Source organism: Triturus cristatus, chromosome 10 (assembly GCF_964204655.1).
Source record: "Triturus cristatus chromosome 10, aTriCri1.1, whole genome shotgun sequence".
Classification (NCBI taxonomy): domain Eukaryota; kingdom Metazoa; phylum Chordata; class Amphibia; order Caudata; family Salamandridae; genus Triturus; species Triturus cristatus.
The window spans coordinates 637,129,089-637,149,047 of record NC_140593.1 but is presented as its reverse complement, the minus strand read 5'-3'; the positions used below and the strand labels follow the sequence as shown (position 1 = coordinate 637,149,047).

The following is a 19,959-nucleotide window of genomic DNA, read 5'->3' as shown; positions in this document are numbered from 1 at the left end:
AAGGCGAGACAGGCGTTGCTAGATGTGATGGAGGAGGGGAGGCTGACTGATGTGTGGAGACTTCGTCACCCTGGGGAGAGAATGGGGACCTGTATTACGTGTCATCACGACGCTTGGTCCCGCCTAGACTTTTGGCTGCTGTCTCCTGAGGTGGCTACATGGGTGGGGGAGGTGGACATTCAGGCCAGGTCGCTCTCGGACCACGCCCCCTGCATGCTAGAGCTGCGGATACCCAACGTCGCCCCTAGGGCGTTTTCATGGCGGCTGCCGCCCCACGCCCTTACGGATCAGGTGTTCACGGAAGAAATCAGAGATGACATTGTCAAGTACTTTGCCGAAAACGAGGGTTCGGCCTCCTCTGAGGCCGTGGTGTGGGACGCTTTTAAGGCGGTGATACGGGGCCAGTGCATAGCTCGGCAGGCAGGGGTGCTACATACCATACGTCGGACACTGGCTAAGCTAGAGCAAGAACTCAAGGAACTGGACTTGGCCTTCTGCCGAGACCCGACGTTGGCTATTGCAGGTAGTATTAAAGCAAAACTGTTGGACTTCAACGAGGAGGCACAGAGGGAGGTGAAGTTCCTAGGGAAACAGGCCGAAGCCCGCAGATATGGGGAAGGTGATAGACCGAGCAGGACACTAGCTAGACTGATCGCTCCCCAGGCTCAGGCGCATTACATACACACTATCAGGAATAGTGAGGGGACACAGGTCACGGGCCAAGAGGCGGTGCTGAAGGCCTTTGCCGATTTTTATGCTTCCCTTTACACGTCCAAGCACTCTGCTGCTCCGCCTCCCCTGGACGGTATTCTTGATTCTATCGCCCTTGTCTGGTTCAATGACAACCATAGACAATACATGGACCTGCCTGTCTCGGCCCAAGACATAGCTCAGGTTATCAAGAGCATGCCAGCTAATAAAGCTCCCGGCCCAGATGGCCTAACCACAATGTTTTACAAGACATACGCTGAAGAACTGGCCCCGAAACTGCACTCTGTATTCGTGGAGGCGCTAGAGCTGGGTGCCCTCCCAGACTCCATGCGCGAGGCACTCATTGTCACCCTATTAAAACCCGACAAAGACGAATTACACTTGGACTCCTATCGTCCCCTTTCTCTCATAAATGTGGACGCCAAAATTTTCGCCAAGGTCATTGCAGACAAATTGCAGCCGCTGTTGCCGATCATCGCTCTCCCGGACCAGTCAGGCTTCATTCCTGGCCGTGCCACCTCGCACAACCTCAGAACACTTTTCTCCATCCTACATTATCTCCACCCCTCTGTCCAGGCCGCAGTCGTGTTTTTGGACGCGACTAAGGCCTTCGATTCGTTGGAGTGGCCGTACCTGTTTCGTGTCTTGAGCAGGATGGGCTTCAGTCGTAACTTTATTACGCTCATCCAATTGCTATATGACAGACCTCGAGCTCGGGTGCGAGTAAATGGCCTGGTGTCCGAGCCCTTTCCCATCTCCAGGGGGACTAGACAGGGGTGCCCACTGTCGCCCCTCCTCTTTGCTATTGCGATGGAGCCACTGGCGGCCAGAATACGCCAACACCACACGGCGAGAGGGATAAGCTTCAGCTCTCGTAGTCTGCTGATCTCTCTTTATGCGGACGATGTCACTCTGTATGTCTCCAGCCCCGCAGAGAATTTGAATCCACTGCTCCGAGAATTTGTACGTTTCGAGGGTCTGGCGGGCGTGTCTATAAATTGGTCCAAGTCCGTTGCGTTCCCTCTAACTAGCGAGACAGCTCAACCTCCTTCGGACTACCCCCTACGTTGGGAGACCGACGCGGTCAAATACTTAGGTATTTGGATTAGTCGGGACACGCAGGAACTATGGTCACTTAACTTCGGCAGAGCGGTCGACTGGCTGGAGCGGAGGGTGGAGGTCTGGAACAAACTTCCCCTGTCCCTGGTTGCGAGGGTTGCACTGGCGAAAATGGTAGTTCTCCCGAAATTCCTATATCTGTTCGTTAATCTTCCGTTGCCCATGACTGCATGCTTCCATGCACGAGTCCGCTCCTTACTTGTATCTCTGGTGTGGGCTGGGCGGCAGGCAAGGACCTCTTGGGCTTTGCTCACACTCCCGCTGCGGCAGGGGGGCCTCGGGGCGCCTGACCTCAAGCTCTACTCGCTGTGCGCTCAGGCTCAATTTTTGCACTTCTGGGTATTCCCCACCCCCTACCAGCCGCATGTAGCGGTGGAATTGGCCGCGGTTGCCCCGCTGCCACTTCGGGTGGCGTTGTATGGCAGGGTTTCCCGCCCCTCGAAGGAGGTGGACACCGTTGAAATGATCCGCTGGTCATGGAAGGAGTTGCGCCGGAGGGCGGGCCTTCCCTTGCTCTATGCGCCGGCCATTCCGCTGCGAAGCAACCCGATGCTGCCCTGCCTTTGCGCTAGGGGAGACACCATCACGCTCCAGGGGAGGCGGGTGGCCACTTTCGCAGACATCTACCCTGATGGGACGTTTGGAGCGTTGGGTGTCCGTGAGGACGGTCAGCCTACCTCGTTCTCGGACGCGCTTCTGTATCACTCCCTCCAGGAGTCCTGCAAGAAAATGTGGCCTCAATTCCCTGAGGCACCTCCACAACTGGATGCCCTGCAGAACTTGCTGTCACGACCCTCCCCCGCGAAACTGGTATCCAGACTGTACAACTGCATGCAGGAGCAGGCCCCGCTCACTGTGCCTGTGGCCAAGCTGGCTTGGACCGCAGACCTGGACGGTGCCCTGTCAGATGACGTGTGGGAATACTGCTGTAAGCAGCTCACGGCGCTGTCACCGAACTATAGGCTACGACTGGTCCACTTCAAATTCTTGCACCGGTACTATCGCACACCAGTGCTGCTACACCGCATGGGAATCCGCACTGACGCTTCATGCTGGAAGTGTGGCGGAGCTGACGCGTCCTTTCTCCATGTGGCGTGGAGCTGCCCAAAGCTAGATGAGTACTGGTCGAGCATCTTTGAGGCCATCAATCACATTTTACACAGGTCAGATGAACCCACTCCGCTTTTGGGGCTCCTGGGATACGTTAAAGACACCGAACCCGTTGACAGGAAACTGCACGCGATGCTGCTGCTTTACGCTAAACGCCAGGTGGCGATACACTGGGGCCGTGGAGCCTTGCCCACGTTCGCCGCATGGGTTCGAGACGTTACATATGGTCAGGCACAACTCACGAACTACTGGGAGACGATGCCTACCGCGTCTAGGCCCAATGACATCTGGGAACCATTCCTGCAGTGGACTAGAGAGCAGGCGGGTTCGGATGCCTCTGTGGACTCCCCTGGGACGGGTGTTTCGGATGACATGGGGTGAACCTTTGAGCCCTGTGTGCATTGTGTTGGGATGGATGGATACATGCTTTGTTGATGTGTGTGAGGGCTGTGGAATGTGTTGCTCTTGCCGGATCCCATGCCTGTTGCATCCTATCGGGTGGACGTATTGCCCCCCTTCCCGTCCAGGCGCCCTGCTGTTTTGTCCTGCCGCGTTCTCTCCCCGCCCCTCCCCCGCCCCCGCCCCATGGCCGCTGCCTTGCGTTCCTCCTGCAGCCACCAATACTGCTTGTAGTTGTCCCTCAATGACGGACGGGTCCTTGTACGTGAGCCCCTGCGTATGCGAGATGAGATGTCTGTTGGTTCTTTTTTTTTTTTTCTTTTTGTAATAGCTCTGCACCGAAGTTTGCTGTTTCCTTCCGATTGTTGCGGGGGGGTTGGGTGTAAAGGTGGTAGTGGACGATTTACCTATACAGTATCTCTTTCATGTGCTGCGGTCCTGGTACTCGCCGGAGTGTCTGGATGAGACCGTGAGCCTAGGATTCGTTTCCAGTTCACGAACCCAAAAATGTAAGACCAATCCACTCTGCACTGGTTACACCTTGGTACTCCTCACCAGGGTTGAGGGTGTGTATCGCCATGAATGTTAGGATATTACATTGTTTACGTCTCCTAATCTGGTACACCTTAATTGTAAACACTTGTTGATATTGCGGCCTGCCTCCGGGTTGTTGGCGTGACGCGGTGTGACCATTCTTTAGCACAATAAAGGTCTTTATAAAAAAAAAAAAAAAGAAACCTTAGAAAGTCACTGAAAAAAACAAGGGTTGGAGAGACGTTTTAATTAGGCTCAAGTTTTACTTGCACAAAACCAGTGAAATTCTGAAGTTATAGTTAACTGAGGTAACTAAAACTCGCACCCCCGCAATGCACTGCATATGACCTCACGTATTACATCACTCATGCCCTCATCAGTGACATCACAGATGGCATCTCAAATGACATCACTGATGACATCATCCACAGAATCTGTGGCTCACCCACTCACAGCCCCATATAACTTTTCATACACCCAGTCCAACTTCCACGCTACCATTCTCGAAGCCATTGACACACCCATACCAGTACTTATATACCCACTCACTGATTCATAGGTCTGCACACACATCTACTCAATCACCCATACAGCCACTCGTACACCAACTCACTCACTATTACAGCCACTGATACATCCACTCATACAGCCACTCACACACTGTCAGTCACTCATAAAGCTACTCACTCAATAATAGAGTCAATCAGTCAGCCATGTACTCGCCTGTAAAGTTACATCCACTCACTTATTCATACAAATACTAACATATACTCACTCACCCATACAGCCCCTCACACACACAGTCACTGACCCATACAGCCACTATCACAATCCCTCACTCACACATACCATCACTCATACTCCCAACACTCACCAATACTGCCTTTCACATATCCACTTACTCACCTATATACCAATGACATCCATTTACTCACCAACTCAGTCACTTATACAGCCCTTCTCTTACACACTCACTGATCAATATACCAAATTGACTCACTCAGTCACTCATCTATGCAGGCAGTCATACACCCTCTCACCCACCCACACAGACACTCATATACCCCTACAGGTACTCAGAAAACCACTCGCATGTTCTCACTCTCCAAACCATACAGCCACTTAGACACCAACTGACAGACTGATACAGACATTCAGACAACCTAGTCACTCACCCACACATTCACTGAGACACCTAATCACTCACTTATACAGTCAGTCACGCACCCACTGAATCATCCATACAGGCACTCATTCATCAATACACCTTAGTATATATATTTAACACTCTTAAACATTTTAAAAAGGCTCACAAGTCAATGGATGATGTCATCAGTGATGTCATTTTAGATGTCATCAGTGATTTCATGACCATGTCATGAGTGATGTAATATGTGATGTCATAAGCAGTGCATTGCGAGGGCAGGAGTTATAGTTAGCTCCGCTAACTATAACTGCTGAATTTCACTGGTTTTGTACGAGTGATACTTTAGCCTAACTATAACGTCTCTGTAACCTTTGGTTTCTTCAGTGAATATATATATGTATTTAATCAAACATCAACACTAAAAACCAAATGATGCAGGGGCTTCTACCCCCACACCCTAATCTCCCACTCTCCACCACAGGAAAAACATAGTATACTAAAGGTTCTGGAGAAAGTCACACACCACGGTACATGGGATACCATATCTGTGATTCCATTGCCTTATCAGGAGTCTCACTCCCTTGTTCCATGTCTGTCATCCACTGGATCCCCCACCTACCTTTGTTTATCACTTTTTCCCCTTTCTTGCCTTCCCCCAATCTCACAATTCCTCACTCCTAGTCCCCCACAGTCCACCCCCTCACACCTTCTCAAATTTCCTCTGGCAGCCCGCCCCTTGTAGAACAGTTTTTCCAGGTTGCAGCACACATCCATCTCTCGCACCCAATTTTGTGCTCATGGACTAAGCACACTATTCCATCTCTGTGCGATATCTCTCTTTGCAAAGAGAAACCCCATGTTTCAAAACAAGGAAGATAGCGGGTTGATTCTGTCGTGAGCTCCGTATTTCCTCGCTTTCCGCCACCACTGCGAGGCCAGCAGCAGCACAGCACGCTGAACGCTGCCTTTGAGATGGTGCTCTTCGGTCGACCTCTGCCATGGTCACCCGAAATCTACAGTCAGCCTGGTTCCCTTCACCTGGTTTTGGATGCTGCAGCTTTGCGATGAGGGTGCATGGCCAAACGTTTCTGGCTGTCTGCTCCTGCTTCCAGCTTTGGAGAGTCATTTTTCAGCCTTTCCTAATGGCCCCAACAGAGGCCAGTGTTTCCAGAGGAGCTCGTGGGGTACGAGGCGCAGCAAGAAATCGCATTGAGGAACTTGCCACTCAGAAAGAGAAGGCTGTGGGACCCAACTCGGCAGCTACACCCCTGGTTACTGTACCCCCACAAGTAGGACGCCCTATCCGGAAACTGCTCAAAACAGGGGCAATACTAGATATAATTGAGGCCGCATCTAAGTAATTGACCCCAGGAAGAGTATCACCCCTGGCAGAAACTCTGATGGCAGCAGCAGCAGCATCAAGTACACCGGCAAGAACCCACCATCACTATCGCCCCAGAAACGAAGTCAGGGCCAAGATTGGGACCAGATCTTGCTGGAGAATGATGTGCCCCAGTGGCCTGATCTTTTCCCAAACAGGGGTATTACCTGTGGACGGTGGAGAGCCAGCTGAGCAGTCAGCCTCACCAGAGGTTCTACCAGATAATGCACAATCAACGCATGTAAGTACTGTTACAGGTATTTTATCAACAGCCCGGGCTGGATATGGACGTTGACGGCCAGTTATGCCAAGTCCCTGGGGAAGATGTGGAGGATGAGGAGGATCCATTATCGAAAGGAAGTCTGGGTGCGATAGGGGCCCCCTTAAGGCTGGGGCAGAGGCGGATAAAAGGCAGTCTGCTGAGAGTGAAAGCAACCATCAACCTGCCCCAGTGAGCTTGGAGGTTCCAGTATTACAATCTGAGAAAGGCGTGCTGCAGGTAGCACGAGCAGAGGTCCCCTCTACCCAAGGGGGTGTGCCCCCCACCAAATGGAGTAGAGCTGCGCAGTCTGAGCAAAGAAAACCTGCAGATCAAGCTATCGCTCAACTTTCATCTAAACCCACAAGGCATTGGCAGCCTGGCAAGGCTAGTGCTCAGGGCTTAAAGAGCAGCCGACTAAGGAAGTGGGTGACTTCTAAGGGGGAAGTTAAGTCAATTATTACTCGACTATCTGCTCCACTCTTAGGTTCTGCTGGCGAGCTACAACACTCTGAGCAACAAACACAATGTCCCCAGCAAACACCCCGAACATCGGTTCTCCCTCAGATATATCCTCGGGGGACATTATCAGACCAATCTCCTATCCTTATGACTAAGGAGTCGTTGAGGGATATAGAAGAGGTTGTACAGGAACTATTATGTTATGTTAGCCTTACAGGAGCTTCGAGTTGAGGCACAGGCCTGTTACACTCCGGCAAGAGCAGACAATGCACAGATGCAAAAATCATTGGAAGTGGTCTCTGGGCAGATCATTAATCTTATGACAGATAAGAGTGGCCTGGAGTGAGGAGACAGCGGCAATAACAACTAAGTGTAGAGAGCCGTGAGAGCCAGCTCAAATTCCTTCAAACAAAGATGGAGGACATCGAAAATCGGAATAGGAGAAATAATCGGAGGATTTTTGGGATGCCAGATGGCACGGAAGGTGCAGATCTCAGCTGTACATGGTGCAATTATGCAGAAGGGCTTTTCCGGATTTGAGTGACTGGGACTCACAAATACAGCGTGCTCATCGGCTCTCCTTCAACCGTATTGCCCCTTGTGCTAAAGCGGTACAGCCTCAACCTATGCTGATATACATTGGGAATTTTCTTATGCGACAGGCCATCTCTCTTACTGCTCATCCTACATCTCCAGTTTTAGTTGACAGTATGTCAGTTGTGGCTCGTCAGATTTATGCAGATCTTCCATGGACCGGAAATGGAAGTTGTGACAGTTTATTGATCCACTAAAGGCTATCGGGGCACAAGTATTTCTACAAGAACACGCCCGCCTTAAAATCATTAAAGACGGGCACTCTCAGATGTGCTTCCCCGAAGAAGATGCTGAGCAGGCCCTCGCTCGGATAAAGGGGGCAAATAAGCATACTTGAGAAGAACTTCAAAAGAAAATGGGATGTACTCTTGATGTGTTTTCTTGATGGTGACATCATATAAGGGGGATAAATGACGAGCCGGAATAGTACTTTCCTTTTTTTTCCTCTCTTTTTTCCTCTTCTCTTTTCTCTGTACTTGGCTTATGACTCTTGTGCTTTTGGCTGGTCTCTGCCTTTTTTTCTCTTTGGTAATTTTGTTTTACTTGATTGTGGGGCAGTTGGTGGGATTTCAGGGGGTGGATGGACGGGGGCTCTTTTGCAGGCCGCTTTTCACCAACGGCCCAGATGGGGGTTATTTCTTCCTTAGGGAACAGGGGGTCGGGGGGAGATCTGGAATGATGGGCGGTGTTAGAGGGTGGGCCAGATTGGATATTAAAGAGTTTTTTTTGCTGCTAAACTGGCTCATCTACGGAGGGTTGGGGCTTGGTGCGGGGGAGGGGTGGGACAAATTGGTCATAGATAGGGGTTTCATTCAGGATGTATTCAAAACTTTTTATTCGATATGCAGAGCTTGTACTTGATTATTAATTAAAGCGAAGTTAGATTTTGTCTATATTGTATAGATGGATAAAACAGTCCAGATTCGATATATGTGTTGGCATGTGTCAGGCATTAATGCACAGTCTAAGAGATAACTGGTCCGAGAAGATATTAAATATTACAAACCTAATTTGGGTTAGGTATTACAAACTGCGGTTGACTCTAGAGGTAGATGGGTATTGGTACAATTGATCTTACATTCAGTTAAATGTGTGCTGTGTGTCGTTTATGGACCAAATATTGATGACCCCGAAATATTTGATACACTTTCACTTGAACTATCGGATTGGGTTGGTGGACTAATTCTTACGGGTGATTTTAACTACGTAATGAGTTATAGCATTGATTCTACTAACCGTAGGGCTACATCTCGCAAACCTATAACCAGGGCCTCCCTTAATGATTTGGTTAAACTATATGGTTTATGTGACGCTTGGCTGACCCTCTAACCATTGGACCTGGGCTACGCATATTACTCCCACCTACACAAGCAGTATTCAAGGATTGACATGGTTTCCTCTACACGTACGCTGGTAGATAATATGTTAATGACGGTTTGTTCAAGGGTAGTTTCAGGTCTCAACCCCCTTTATTTTCACTTTTTAAAGGTCCTGAGGTGGAATAAGCCCACTAGCCCCAGGTTCACTTTCCCTCGCCATTTACTAACTAACTGTGAGGATTTATAGTCTACCTCGGGCTTCGTTGGGGAATTTTTTATTATTATTAGAGGATCAACCCTCCCTACAATAGTATGGAATGCTATGAAAGCATATGTTTGCGGTACAACACTCTAATACTTGATTAAGCAAAATAGTGCTGCCACCAAAGAAGATTATACCCTTCGTCAAAATGTGTGCCAACTCAAGCTATTGCAAGTTACTAATATTACACACGCTGCTAATGATGAGCGCCAATCTTCAGGCAACTGATAGAAATGCAATCTTGTGCTGGTTGCAGATTAAAGAAACAGGTTGCTGCTAGATTTGTGAAATATAAGAAACTCCAGTATGAATACGGGGAGAGGGTCGGCCGTGTAGTAGCATACCAAATTGTAGAACAACAAATGTAGGGCAGAATTCAGGCCATTAAGGGATTAGACGGTAGGTTTTATTCTAAACCTAAATTTATCCTGGATCAGTTCGCACAGGTTTATGGTAGGTTGTACAGTCAGTCACAAGTGTTTGATATTGAGAAGTGTCGGGAATATATCCAACAGCGCCATTTACCCTCTCTTACAGAGGAGCAAGCATCTGACCTGCAGACAGAAATTTCAGGACCGGAAACCGAGGCTGCACTTATGGCCCTGCCTTCAGGTAAGGCTGCTGGGGAGGACGCACTCCCCATGGAGTTTTATAAAATATTTAGAGAAATAATGAGTGCAGAATTTTATCATGTTATACAATTCATTCGGACTGAAGGAACTATCTCAGATAGTTGGAATACAACTAATATTGTGGTCTTCTTAAAAAAAGATAAACCTGCTGATGGCATGGGTTCTTATTGACCCATCTCATTGATAAATACAGATGCTAAATGGTTTGCTAAAATCTTAGCTCGCGGCCTTGCTCCATTGATCTCGGTGTTAGTATCCCCACAGCAGCATGGGTTTGTCCCAGGTAGGGACACCACAGAGCATATTAATACAGCAATTACTGCATTTGATACTGCGGGGAAATGTAACATAAATATGGGCATGATATTACTTGATGCGGAGAAGGCATTCGACCGTGTCATATAGAACCGTATTTGCAGTCCCTTCTTCGGAATATAGGCATCCAGCCATGGACATTTGAGGGCTGACAACTTAAACTGAAAGCATATGCCGACGATGTAGCAATTTTTTCCACCAACCCTGCAACAGCCATTACCCAGATTTTACAAGAAGCACATATTTTTTGTGAATTTTCTGGGTACAAACTGAATCTCTGTAAAACACAGGTGCTTTTGAATTCCACCCCCAATGCCCCAATACCAATACAGGGGGCTACTACAGCAACGCTTTATTTAGGTGTTAGGCTGTGCTCTGCGGTTTTTAACATCATAAAATTAAAATATGATACTTTATCAGCAAAAGCTACTAAATTAAAATCTAGGAATAAGCTTCCACTCACCATTATCGGACGCATAAATATTATTAAAATGGTTTATTTTGCCCAAATTTCTTTATTTGTTTTGGGCAATTCCATTGAGGGTCTCTAATTCCTTTTTTGGGTGACAGGAAGGCACTATTAGCAGCTTCATATGGGGTTATAGATGGGCTAGGCCTGCCAGCTGACTTCTGAAATCTTCCTATGGAATGGGGGGCTTTCACTCCCGGATTTTAAGCTGTATTTCTGGGACGCTTTTACCAGTCGCTTGCGTAGTCTCTTGATATATGGTGAATCAAATCAAATACCACTTTGCTATCAGCTTGCCTTAGGAGCAGAGCTAGTTTTTTTTATTGACTAGATGATCCTAACTATTTCAAGAGAGTGCGCTTCAAAGTACTTAAGGATATCATCTATATTTGGTGGGGGATTTGTAAGAAGTACTCTATTGGTTTCATCAATAAGGATACCCCTATATGGGATAATCCTGCTTTTTTCTATATCTCTCAAGATCTATCCTTTAGGGTTTGAGCAGACTGTGAGATTACAAAAATGGGCCAACTATTTGAACTTAATGGTTTTAGATTTGTTTTTGATTTACGGGAAGCATATTGATTGCCACATCACTCCTTCTTTAAATATCTCCAGCTGAGGGACTATATGAAAACAGTTTATCGACATGTGGAGGGCATCGACACTTCAGAGGTTTCCCTATATTACTTCAAGCCTGGTATTAAATCTACTATAAGCACGATGTATCAACTATTTTCACAATATGTTATAGATGATATCCCACTTTTAGCTGTAAAATGGAGTAGACTGCTCTTATCAGAGGTCTTAGCCGGAGAGACTCAGAAGGCTTTAGATTTACTGGATCACTCAGTACACTCCATTAATCTTAAGCTGCAGCCATCGCGTACGCTGTGCTTTTTATGGTATACCCAAGATGTAATTCCAAAGTGGGGCGTATCTCCCTCTATCGACAGGACAGACAGAACGAGATGTCCTAAATGTAGGCTTCTGGCTGCTGATGTCCTTCACATGTTTGTGCTCTGCCCCCGCTTAAAAAACATTTGGGAAGGTTTGACTAACGATACGTCGCTTAGTCTCGGCTTACAGGTACAACTATTGATTAAAGAGAAAATGATGAGTGTTAAAAATGAATTAGTAGGAGGCTTGCAGAAATTAGCTGTGATTATGCTAGTATCTGCCCGACTTTGCATAGCCCAAGCATGGGTCTCAGAGGAAGCCCTCAAGGATGAAGAATGGTGCTTCTTTCTCAAGCAAAACCGTGAATCAGAGTTTGCTTTGGCTAAAGCAAGAGGCACCCTCCTGTTGCTAAAGTTTAATAGGATCTGGAAGAATTTTAGATGGGATGTTATCAGTGCTGGTAGTGATTATTTGGATTAATCAAATGGTATAAATTATTAGGCAAGTAAGCTTTTGCTATTTATTATAATCCCTTAATCAGCTTATTGACACTTTTGTGTGTCAGAATTGAATTTATGATGGTAATCAACTGGTTTTATTCTCTCCGTTTGTATGTATCTTCTTGATGTGTAATATTCCATATAGGTACCCCAATATAGATCCGGGTAACATCCCAACCTATCACCTATATTCGTCCCTACATTACACTCAACAAAGAAGAATTTCCCTTTTGTAACCACGATTTTATCTTGTAACTGGTTTGCACAGAACCATAAAGATATGCATTTACAACATTGAACCTATACACCAGGGTATTGAAAAAAGTATACTTTATTTCATCACTTGTAAAAAAGACCTGCTTTCAATTTGCAAGAAAAGCTAAAACATTACACACGCAAAAAATACATTAAAAACATTTAGATCATGATAGACATTTATCAAAATTTATAACATTGATATATTTCTGGTGAATCGTGGGTGCAAATACTGCCACTAAAGTACCCAAAACCAGTTTATCCAAAATTCTGAATACTTAGCAACCTATTTTCTATTTATATGTTTTTCAAACAAGTAACATTCATTATCCACAAAGGTTTTGTTGTTATACAGAATCCAAAATATGTCGACGCGTTTCGGTGAGTCTTATTTTCTCAACACCTTCTTCAGGACTGGTATTGTGTTCACAAATTGCTCATCATTTTTCAGTTAGGCAATGGACACAGGAACACACAGATAGCCTTCGTTCCCTACAAGCTGACATGATAGCGTCAAAACACTTACAGACGCGCGTAAATATCTATAATCTAGTAATCCGTATAGTTGTGGGTCAATCTGGGTACACCTACTTAACATACAATTAAGGCAAACAGTACCCATAGAATGCAAATCACACTTGTACACAAACGCTGAGATGCGTTTTGCATCTACAGAAAAAGTTCTGACAGCCATATAGACTGCTGTAGTGAGAGAAAGAGCACTGGCTATGGGGAAACTGATAATTGTTGTGACTCCGGTACCGGCCTTAGAGGCTGCTACAAAGGCAAGCGTTCCAAATGCTAAATCCTTACATCCGAGATGGGTACAATGGGCTAATTCTCTCACTGCATCAAATGTAGAATACAGATACGACCCAAGTCTAAAAACACAAGCATTTCTGCAATATGAACAAGAATATCCTCCCCCGAATTAAATAATGTCTCTAGATCAGTATGAATACATAATTTACACTGACGGATCTGCTCAGCCGGCCATTGGAAGTAAACAACAATACAGCACTGCACGTGTAAAAGGTCGTATGCAGGACGCAAGTTCCATCCAAGCTGCACAAAAATACAGTCTCTAGGAGACTGCACGGCTCAGTATCTGTCGTGTTAGGGAATATTTTATGTAGTTTCTGGGGATGCAAATACCACTCCTGCATTACTTTATAGTGAGCTTCCCGTAGGTGCATAGAGCGGTTGTATTTGGCTATCTCATTTCAACAAGCGGGTCCATTGTTTCTCCTCCACTGATCTAGAGGGAGTAGAGTCCCAGAAAGCCCTGTGCCCTGGCATCGCCTGTGGGCTCAACGCCCTATTCAGAGAATGAGAGAGTATAGAAAAGAGATGTTCCCCTTAGTGGAAGTTCCTGATTGTGCAAATTTCTCAATGAGAAGCAGGTCCCTAGTAGCGGCCAGCCGCACCTGGGGTTGCAGCACCCAGTGTTTGAGCTGCGTATAGTGAAAGCTCTCTGCGGGCTGTAGATGGAGAGCTTTGGCGCACTCCACAAATGTAGTTCCCCTTTTTCATGCAGATGGTAAATCATGAGGCAACCCCCTAGACTCCATTGCCTGAATGGTCCATCTTGGAGAGCTGGGGGGGAAATCGGGGTTGAGGTGCATGGGGGTGTAGGGAGAGGGGAAAGATGTCAGGGGTAAGGTGTTTGTGAGTAGGTCCTATACTCTCAGATTGGTAGACGTGGGGGTGCTGAGGTAAGTGTTTGGGGGCCTGTGCTTCTTTTTTAGCCACAGCAGGTCCCAGATGGTCCTGCCAGTTATTTGACGGTCCATATGGAGCCAATGTTTTTCGGACTCCCTGAGTGACCATTCTGTCATTACCCTAAGATAGGCCGCCCTGGAGTACCCCCAAAAGTCCGGGAGGGCCAAGCCCCCCTCAGCACATGACCTAATTAAAACCTGATTTGAAAGTCGGGCTCTGTGCCCCGGCCATATGAATTTAGTAATTGCTTTTTTTAGATCAATGAAGAGTTCCTTGTCCGCTGGTGCCGGAAGCCCTTGGAAAAGATAGAGAAGCCTAGGGAGTACATTCATCTTAATTGTGTTAATTCTCCAGATCCAGGTGTAGGCAGCCCTCCACCTAAGCAAATCTGCCTTGATCTGTCGCAGCTGAGGAGGATAGTTGGCCTTATAGAGTTCTGCAATTCTGGGAGTGATCTTGACCCCTAAGTAGGTGATATCTTTGTTCGTGCAGCAAAAAGGTGAGGTCTACTTTATGCGATCGAACATCGCCCCCGGTAGAGTTAAGTTGAGCAAGAATGACTTTGAAAGATTCACCTTAAAGCCTGATACCCGTTCAAAGCGAGCAAGCTAATCATGAATGGCCAGGAGCGAGGCCAGCAGCTCCGTGATAGGGAGTAGAACATCATCTGCAAAAAGGGAGATTTTATGGTTGTCGGAGCCAAATGCAACCCCTTTGATATCTGTGTTCGCCCTGATCCTCTCCGCCAGGGGTTCAATGCAAAGAGTGAAACGCATGGGGGATAGGGGGCACCCCTGCCTCGTCCCTCGCGAAAGTGCAAAGTCGCAAGATGCCACCCCGTTTAGAAGGACCCTTGACCTGGGAGAGTGGTAATTGGCCCACACCATGGCAATAAAAGTGTAGCTAAAGCCAAAACGCCTCAATGTTTGTAGAAGGAAGGGCCAGTCCACCAGATCAAAGGACTTCTCTGCGTCCAATGAGAGAAGGGCAGCGGGAATGCCTTTCTTCTGTACTTTCTCACTTATATGGGCTATTCTCTGTAGATTGTTATGAGTCTGCCTTCCCTTAATAATCCTTGACTGATCGGGATCGGGCTAGAGGCCTGTATTTTTAGAGTACAATTTTACATCCAGATTTAGAAATGCAATGGGTCTGTAAGAGGCGCACGCTCTAGGGTCCTTTCCCGGCTTAGGGATAACTGTAACTAACGCCTCCCCCATGGTATCTGTCACCTTTTGGGCATTTGCTATTTCGTTAAAAAGGGTCACCAGGTGGGGAGTCAACTCAGGAGCGAAAGTACGATAGAAGTGGGCATTGAGCTCATCCAGCCCTGGGTCTTTCTGCAGTTTCAGTACATCTATCGCTGCCTGGACCTCTTCCCTGGTAAAGGGCTGGCTAAGTTCCTCGATGGCGTGTACAGAGACCTGGGGTAGATTTAGGGGGCCAGATAGCTTGCCTTGGCTTCTAGAGGGTCGGCGGAGTAGAGGTGGCGATAAAACTTCCCAAAAGCGTTTGCTTTACTCTCCTCGTTATTATGGGTAACGCCCTCTTCGTCCACTATTTGTTTAATATACTCTTTTTCCAGTTTTATCCTTAACTGCAGCGCCAGCAGGGTGCCTATCTTGTTACCACTTTCAAAGCCCCTGGTCTGAAGCCTTAGGATGGCTGTCTCTGATCTATTGGTGTAAATGGCCTTTAGTTTGCCTTTGAGGGAAGTGACCAAGCGGTGGGAGTGGCTTGACGGGCGTCTTGGTGCTTTTTTTTCTGTGGTGTGCAGTTCCCCTCCCAAAGGAGTCTCTAGCTCGTCTGCTGGTGTCTAAGTGTGGCAGCCAACTCTATGCATTTGCCCCTAATAACCGCTTTAAAGGCGTCCCGATTATTTGCAAAAGATGTAAGGGCGGGGTCATTGGTGCGAAAGTACTCAGTGATTGCCACTCTAAGTGTAATCCCTAAGGAGTCTGTCCCTACTGAGAAAATTGGGGCAGTACCATCACCTGTGCTTCGAACGCGGGGCTGGCCAATTCAGAGTTATTTCCAGGGGGGCATGGTCAGATAGGTAAATCGGGTGAAACATGACATCTGCAACTGTGTATAGCAGGGATTGGCTGAGAAAAACATGGGTGATTCTAGAGTAGGTTCTGTGAGAGTGAGAAAAAAAGAGTAGTCCTTTGACGCGGGGTGGGCCTCCCTCCATGCGTCTAAGAGGCGCATCCGCTGAAGAGAGTTCTGACTGCCCTACTGAATGTTCCCCCTGCTGTCCTGTGAGGCTAGGTCCTGTCTAACGTGGGGTCCCATATGAGATTGAAGTCCCCCAGCAGCAGAATGTCCCCCATGGCAATCCCCTCAAGTGCCGTTAAAAAGGCCTCCAGAAAGTCCAGTTGCCCTGTGTTAGGTGCATAAATCGTGGCGACAGTGTAGAGACGATCCCTGATCTCCCCCTTAACCATCAGGAAACGCCCTGGCGCGTCTATTTTAGTAGCTTGGTGATTGAAGGGGATCGAGGAATAGAAAAGGAGAGCCACCCCATTGTGTTTCGTGGAGCTGAGGAGCGAAAGATCGGCGGGTAGCGTTTATGTTTCAGCCTAACCTCCTAACTTTTCTTTAGATGGGTCTTCTGAAGGGCGGCTATTAGAATCTGGTCATCATTTACCAACTTCCATAAACTCTGTCTCTTGTTAGGGGAGTTAAGCCCCCTAACATTCCATGAGAGGCAATTAACTGTCATCTCTTGCTATATACACCCCCCTTTTTCTGCATCTCCCTTTTTGCTCTTTCTGGGCTCATACCCACCGCGGCTCCATAAGAGTCGTAAGTTTTAGGAGCACCATGATACACAACCTGTAAAACAGAAACAAACATGAATTGTGAGTGGTGGGATCTCCTGTCTCAGAGGAAGGCCTCACTAAGTCCAACTCAAGGAGTGAGCCTACTTCCACTCCCAGGAATCCCTTTACCAATTGGCTAGAATACTGATGTGGTCATTGATAAATAGAACCTATTCCCCCACCAAAGCTAAATCTTAACAGAATCCCAAGACACAAAGAGTCCCATCAGAATGGCAGTTTTGACTTGTGCTGCGTCTATAGGCGAGCATTTACCCTTCGGTCTCTTACCTACTGACCCTTTCATCATAAGCCTAGTGGAAACTAGCTTTGAATAGTCTACATACGTGGGACCAACCTTACATCTCCAGCTCACCTAACATCAGTCCGGTGCTTTTTTACTCCCTCGGCCAGACGACCTCCAGGGGCCACCCCCTCGTCGCTCCTTCGATTGTGCCCCTTCGTCGTGCTTCGATATTGATGCTTGCGATGGGAAGGGAGTGTGATTCCCAGAAGGGCTGCCGCTTCCTCCAGCTCTGTGCGTTGGAGCTGCTTATTGTCCATTTGGAAGGCGATGCTAAAGGAGTAGGTCCAACTGTACTTTATTTGACGTTCGCGCAAGGCTTCCGTGATCTGTCTGAACAGCTGGCGTCACGCCAGGGTGGCCTGCGCCACAACCTGGAAGAGTGTGCATGAGGCGTTTTGGAACATGACTTTGTCCATTTCCCTCCCTGTTTGGAGAACCAGTTTTTTGTTTTGAAGGAGCTTAACTTATAAGAGCTAGTATGTCCCTTGGTCTCCTGTTGTTTCTGGGCAGTCTCGGGCCCACTCTGTGTACCCGCTTCAGTTGCACTTCTGGGCTTCCCTCCCCAAGGACTGTAGAGAAGAGGCCAACCATAAATGACTGCAGGTCAGGGCCCTCACATCCTTCCTCCAGGTCTCTGACCCTAATGTGGTACGGTCTGGAACGATTCTCCAGGTCCTCGCACTTGAGGGCAGAAGCTCGTAGCTGATCGCGGAGCTCCGCAGAGCTCGCCTCCAATGGCCCCAGGCGATTCTCCAGCTCCTGACATTTCGTTTCCAGATCCAGGGTACGCATTCCCACTGAGTCAATATCTGCTTGTAGGGCCACCAGCTTCTCTCTCATCTCTGTTCTGAAGGTGTCGAAGGAGGCCTCCATATCCGCCTTGATATCTTCTTTCAGCCCCTTCCTGAAGTCCTTGAGGGACACCATCAAGTCTTCCCGGGTGAGTGCCATGCTGACTTCTGCTGGCGCTGCCGTCTCCTTAGCCGTCGCCCCGTTCGGCGGAGTGAAGTAATTGGAGACTTTAATGCCTTTTTAGGTGGCATATGGGGAGAGGGGGACTGGTCAGCTCAGGGCCGCCCCTCAACCGCCCAGATTGCCGTCAAAAATAATAATAATAATAATAATAATATCCACATTTGTAAAGCGCGAACACTCACCCGTAAGGGTCTCTAGGCGCTGGGGGCCGTCGGGAAAATTAAGCAAGCTATTGCCCAGAGTCACATGGTGCTGGGCTAATCTGCCGCCGGCGCAGGGGATCGAACTGTGATCCCCAGATTCCGGAGTCAGTCGCCCTCTTCCCTTCAAAGAGGATTTCACACCTGGAGAGATCAGCGAGGGATCAGTCGGCCGCCAAGCCCGCTTCTCAGCCCCTCCTTGGGGAACTTCAAAAATGTCTCTCTGGCGCTTCAGGCTGACCAGCCTCTCCTTCTCCCCTTGGGCACTTCTCTGGTAGAGGGACAATCAGGAGTCCGTAACTACATCGGATGAGGGCTGAGTCTTTTGTTTATCGGTCCTGCCTACGCCTGACTGAGGGGGCCTCGTGGCCAGGCGCCATATTGAGGTCAGGCAGCATGTGAGGGGGGCCAGGCAACCCTGGTTCACTCAGGCGGTCACCGTTAATAAAGTGAGGGAGACTCTGCCGTTCCCTGGGGGGTCTCAGCAACATCCAACTCTCCCCGGGGACTCAGAAGCTCCCCTCACTGACCTTCCAGCTTTCAGCTCCGCTGGCCCAGGTGCTTCTCGTGGCGCTGGAGGAGTCCGCCGCACCAGGGTGGTGAGCACAAGCAAATATGCCTGCAAGTGCCGGTAGAGCAACAATGCGGTGTCCCCCAGGGGGAGGGGTCGGTTCGCTTCATCAGATTTCAGTTCGGCACTTCAGCCGTATCACCTCGCTCGCTGCTGCGGCCCGCTCTCCTCCGCCATGTTGCTGAGCTCTGCGGTGCTCCGGGAGCATCTCTTCCCGCTCCCGGCGTTTGTTGATCCGCGGCACTTGGGGACTCAAGGCCGCATTCCGGTGCCTCTGACTGCACTTGAGCTTCATGGGCCGGAATCAAATCTGCCGTCAGTACTCTGTTTTTAGCTGAAACCCAGGGCTCTGGGATCCGCCATGCTGGTTGGACACGCCTCCCGGGAGTTATTTTTTGGATCCCATGGAATTTGACACTAGTTTGAGTGGGGTGGTTGTCCTTGATATGTTGATAGATCGGGGGATCTAACATCGCCATTCAATATTGTACGACAGTGTTCCTGGCTCATGATTGAGTACTCTTTTTGTGCTTCCTACATAAATTTTGCAACACTCAAATGTGATGACATAAATAATCCCACAGCTGTTACAATTAATGAACTCATTAATGTGATACTGCCTCCCTGGTATTGTATTTGAAATGTTTAATGCAACTTATGCCATGATCACAGACGCTGCAAGATCCGCAGGTATAAAATCTTTGGGTTGCCCCGGCAGCCAGTCCCCCCCCCCCCCCAGAGTCCCGTGTGTTTTCCAAATAATTCCTAGTAATCAAATTCCCTATTGTGGGACTTCTACTATAAGTCACAACCAGTTTGTCCATGATAATATTTGTTAAACCTGGAACTCCTTTGAGTAGATTCCAATTCTTATTCAAAATCTTGTACACCTTATTGTGTTTAGTACTAAAAGTAGAGACAAACGCTAATCGCACTCTAGATTGTTCCCTCTGTTTCTGAGTCAATATGTCTTCTCTTTTGAGTGTACGCACCC

The 19,959-nt window shown here is 48.0% G+C and overlaps 1 protein-coding gene across 6 annotated transcripts in view; it reads left to right on the top strand.

Annotated features, from left to right (window-relative positions):
• Positions 1-19,959, top strand: part of SMARCD3 (SWI/SNF related BAF chromatin remodeling complex subunit D3) — a 1,344,655-nt gene that overhangs the window by 866,740 nt on the left and 457,956 nt on the right. For 4 of the 6 annotated variants that reach the window (XM_085632183.1, XM_085632184.1, XM_085632186.1 and 1 more), the window contains exon 9: positions 9,835-9,909. The exons of the other annotated variants lie outside the window; for them this stretch is intronic. In XM_085632183.1, the coding sequence (XP_085488309.1) occupies positions 9,835-9,909 (75 nt within the window). The remainder of the gene's footprint in view (positions 1-9,834; positions 9,910-19,959) is intronic. 6 annotated transcript variants of the gene reach the window in all.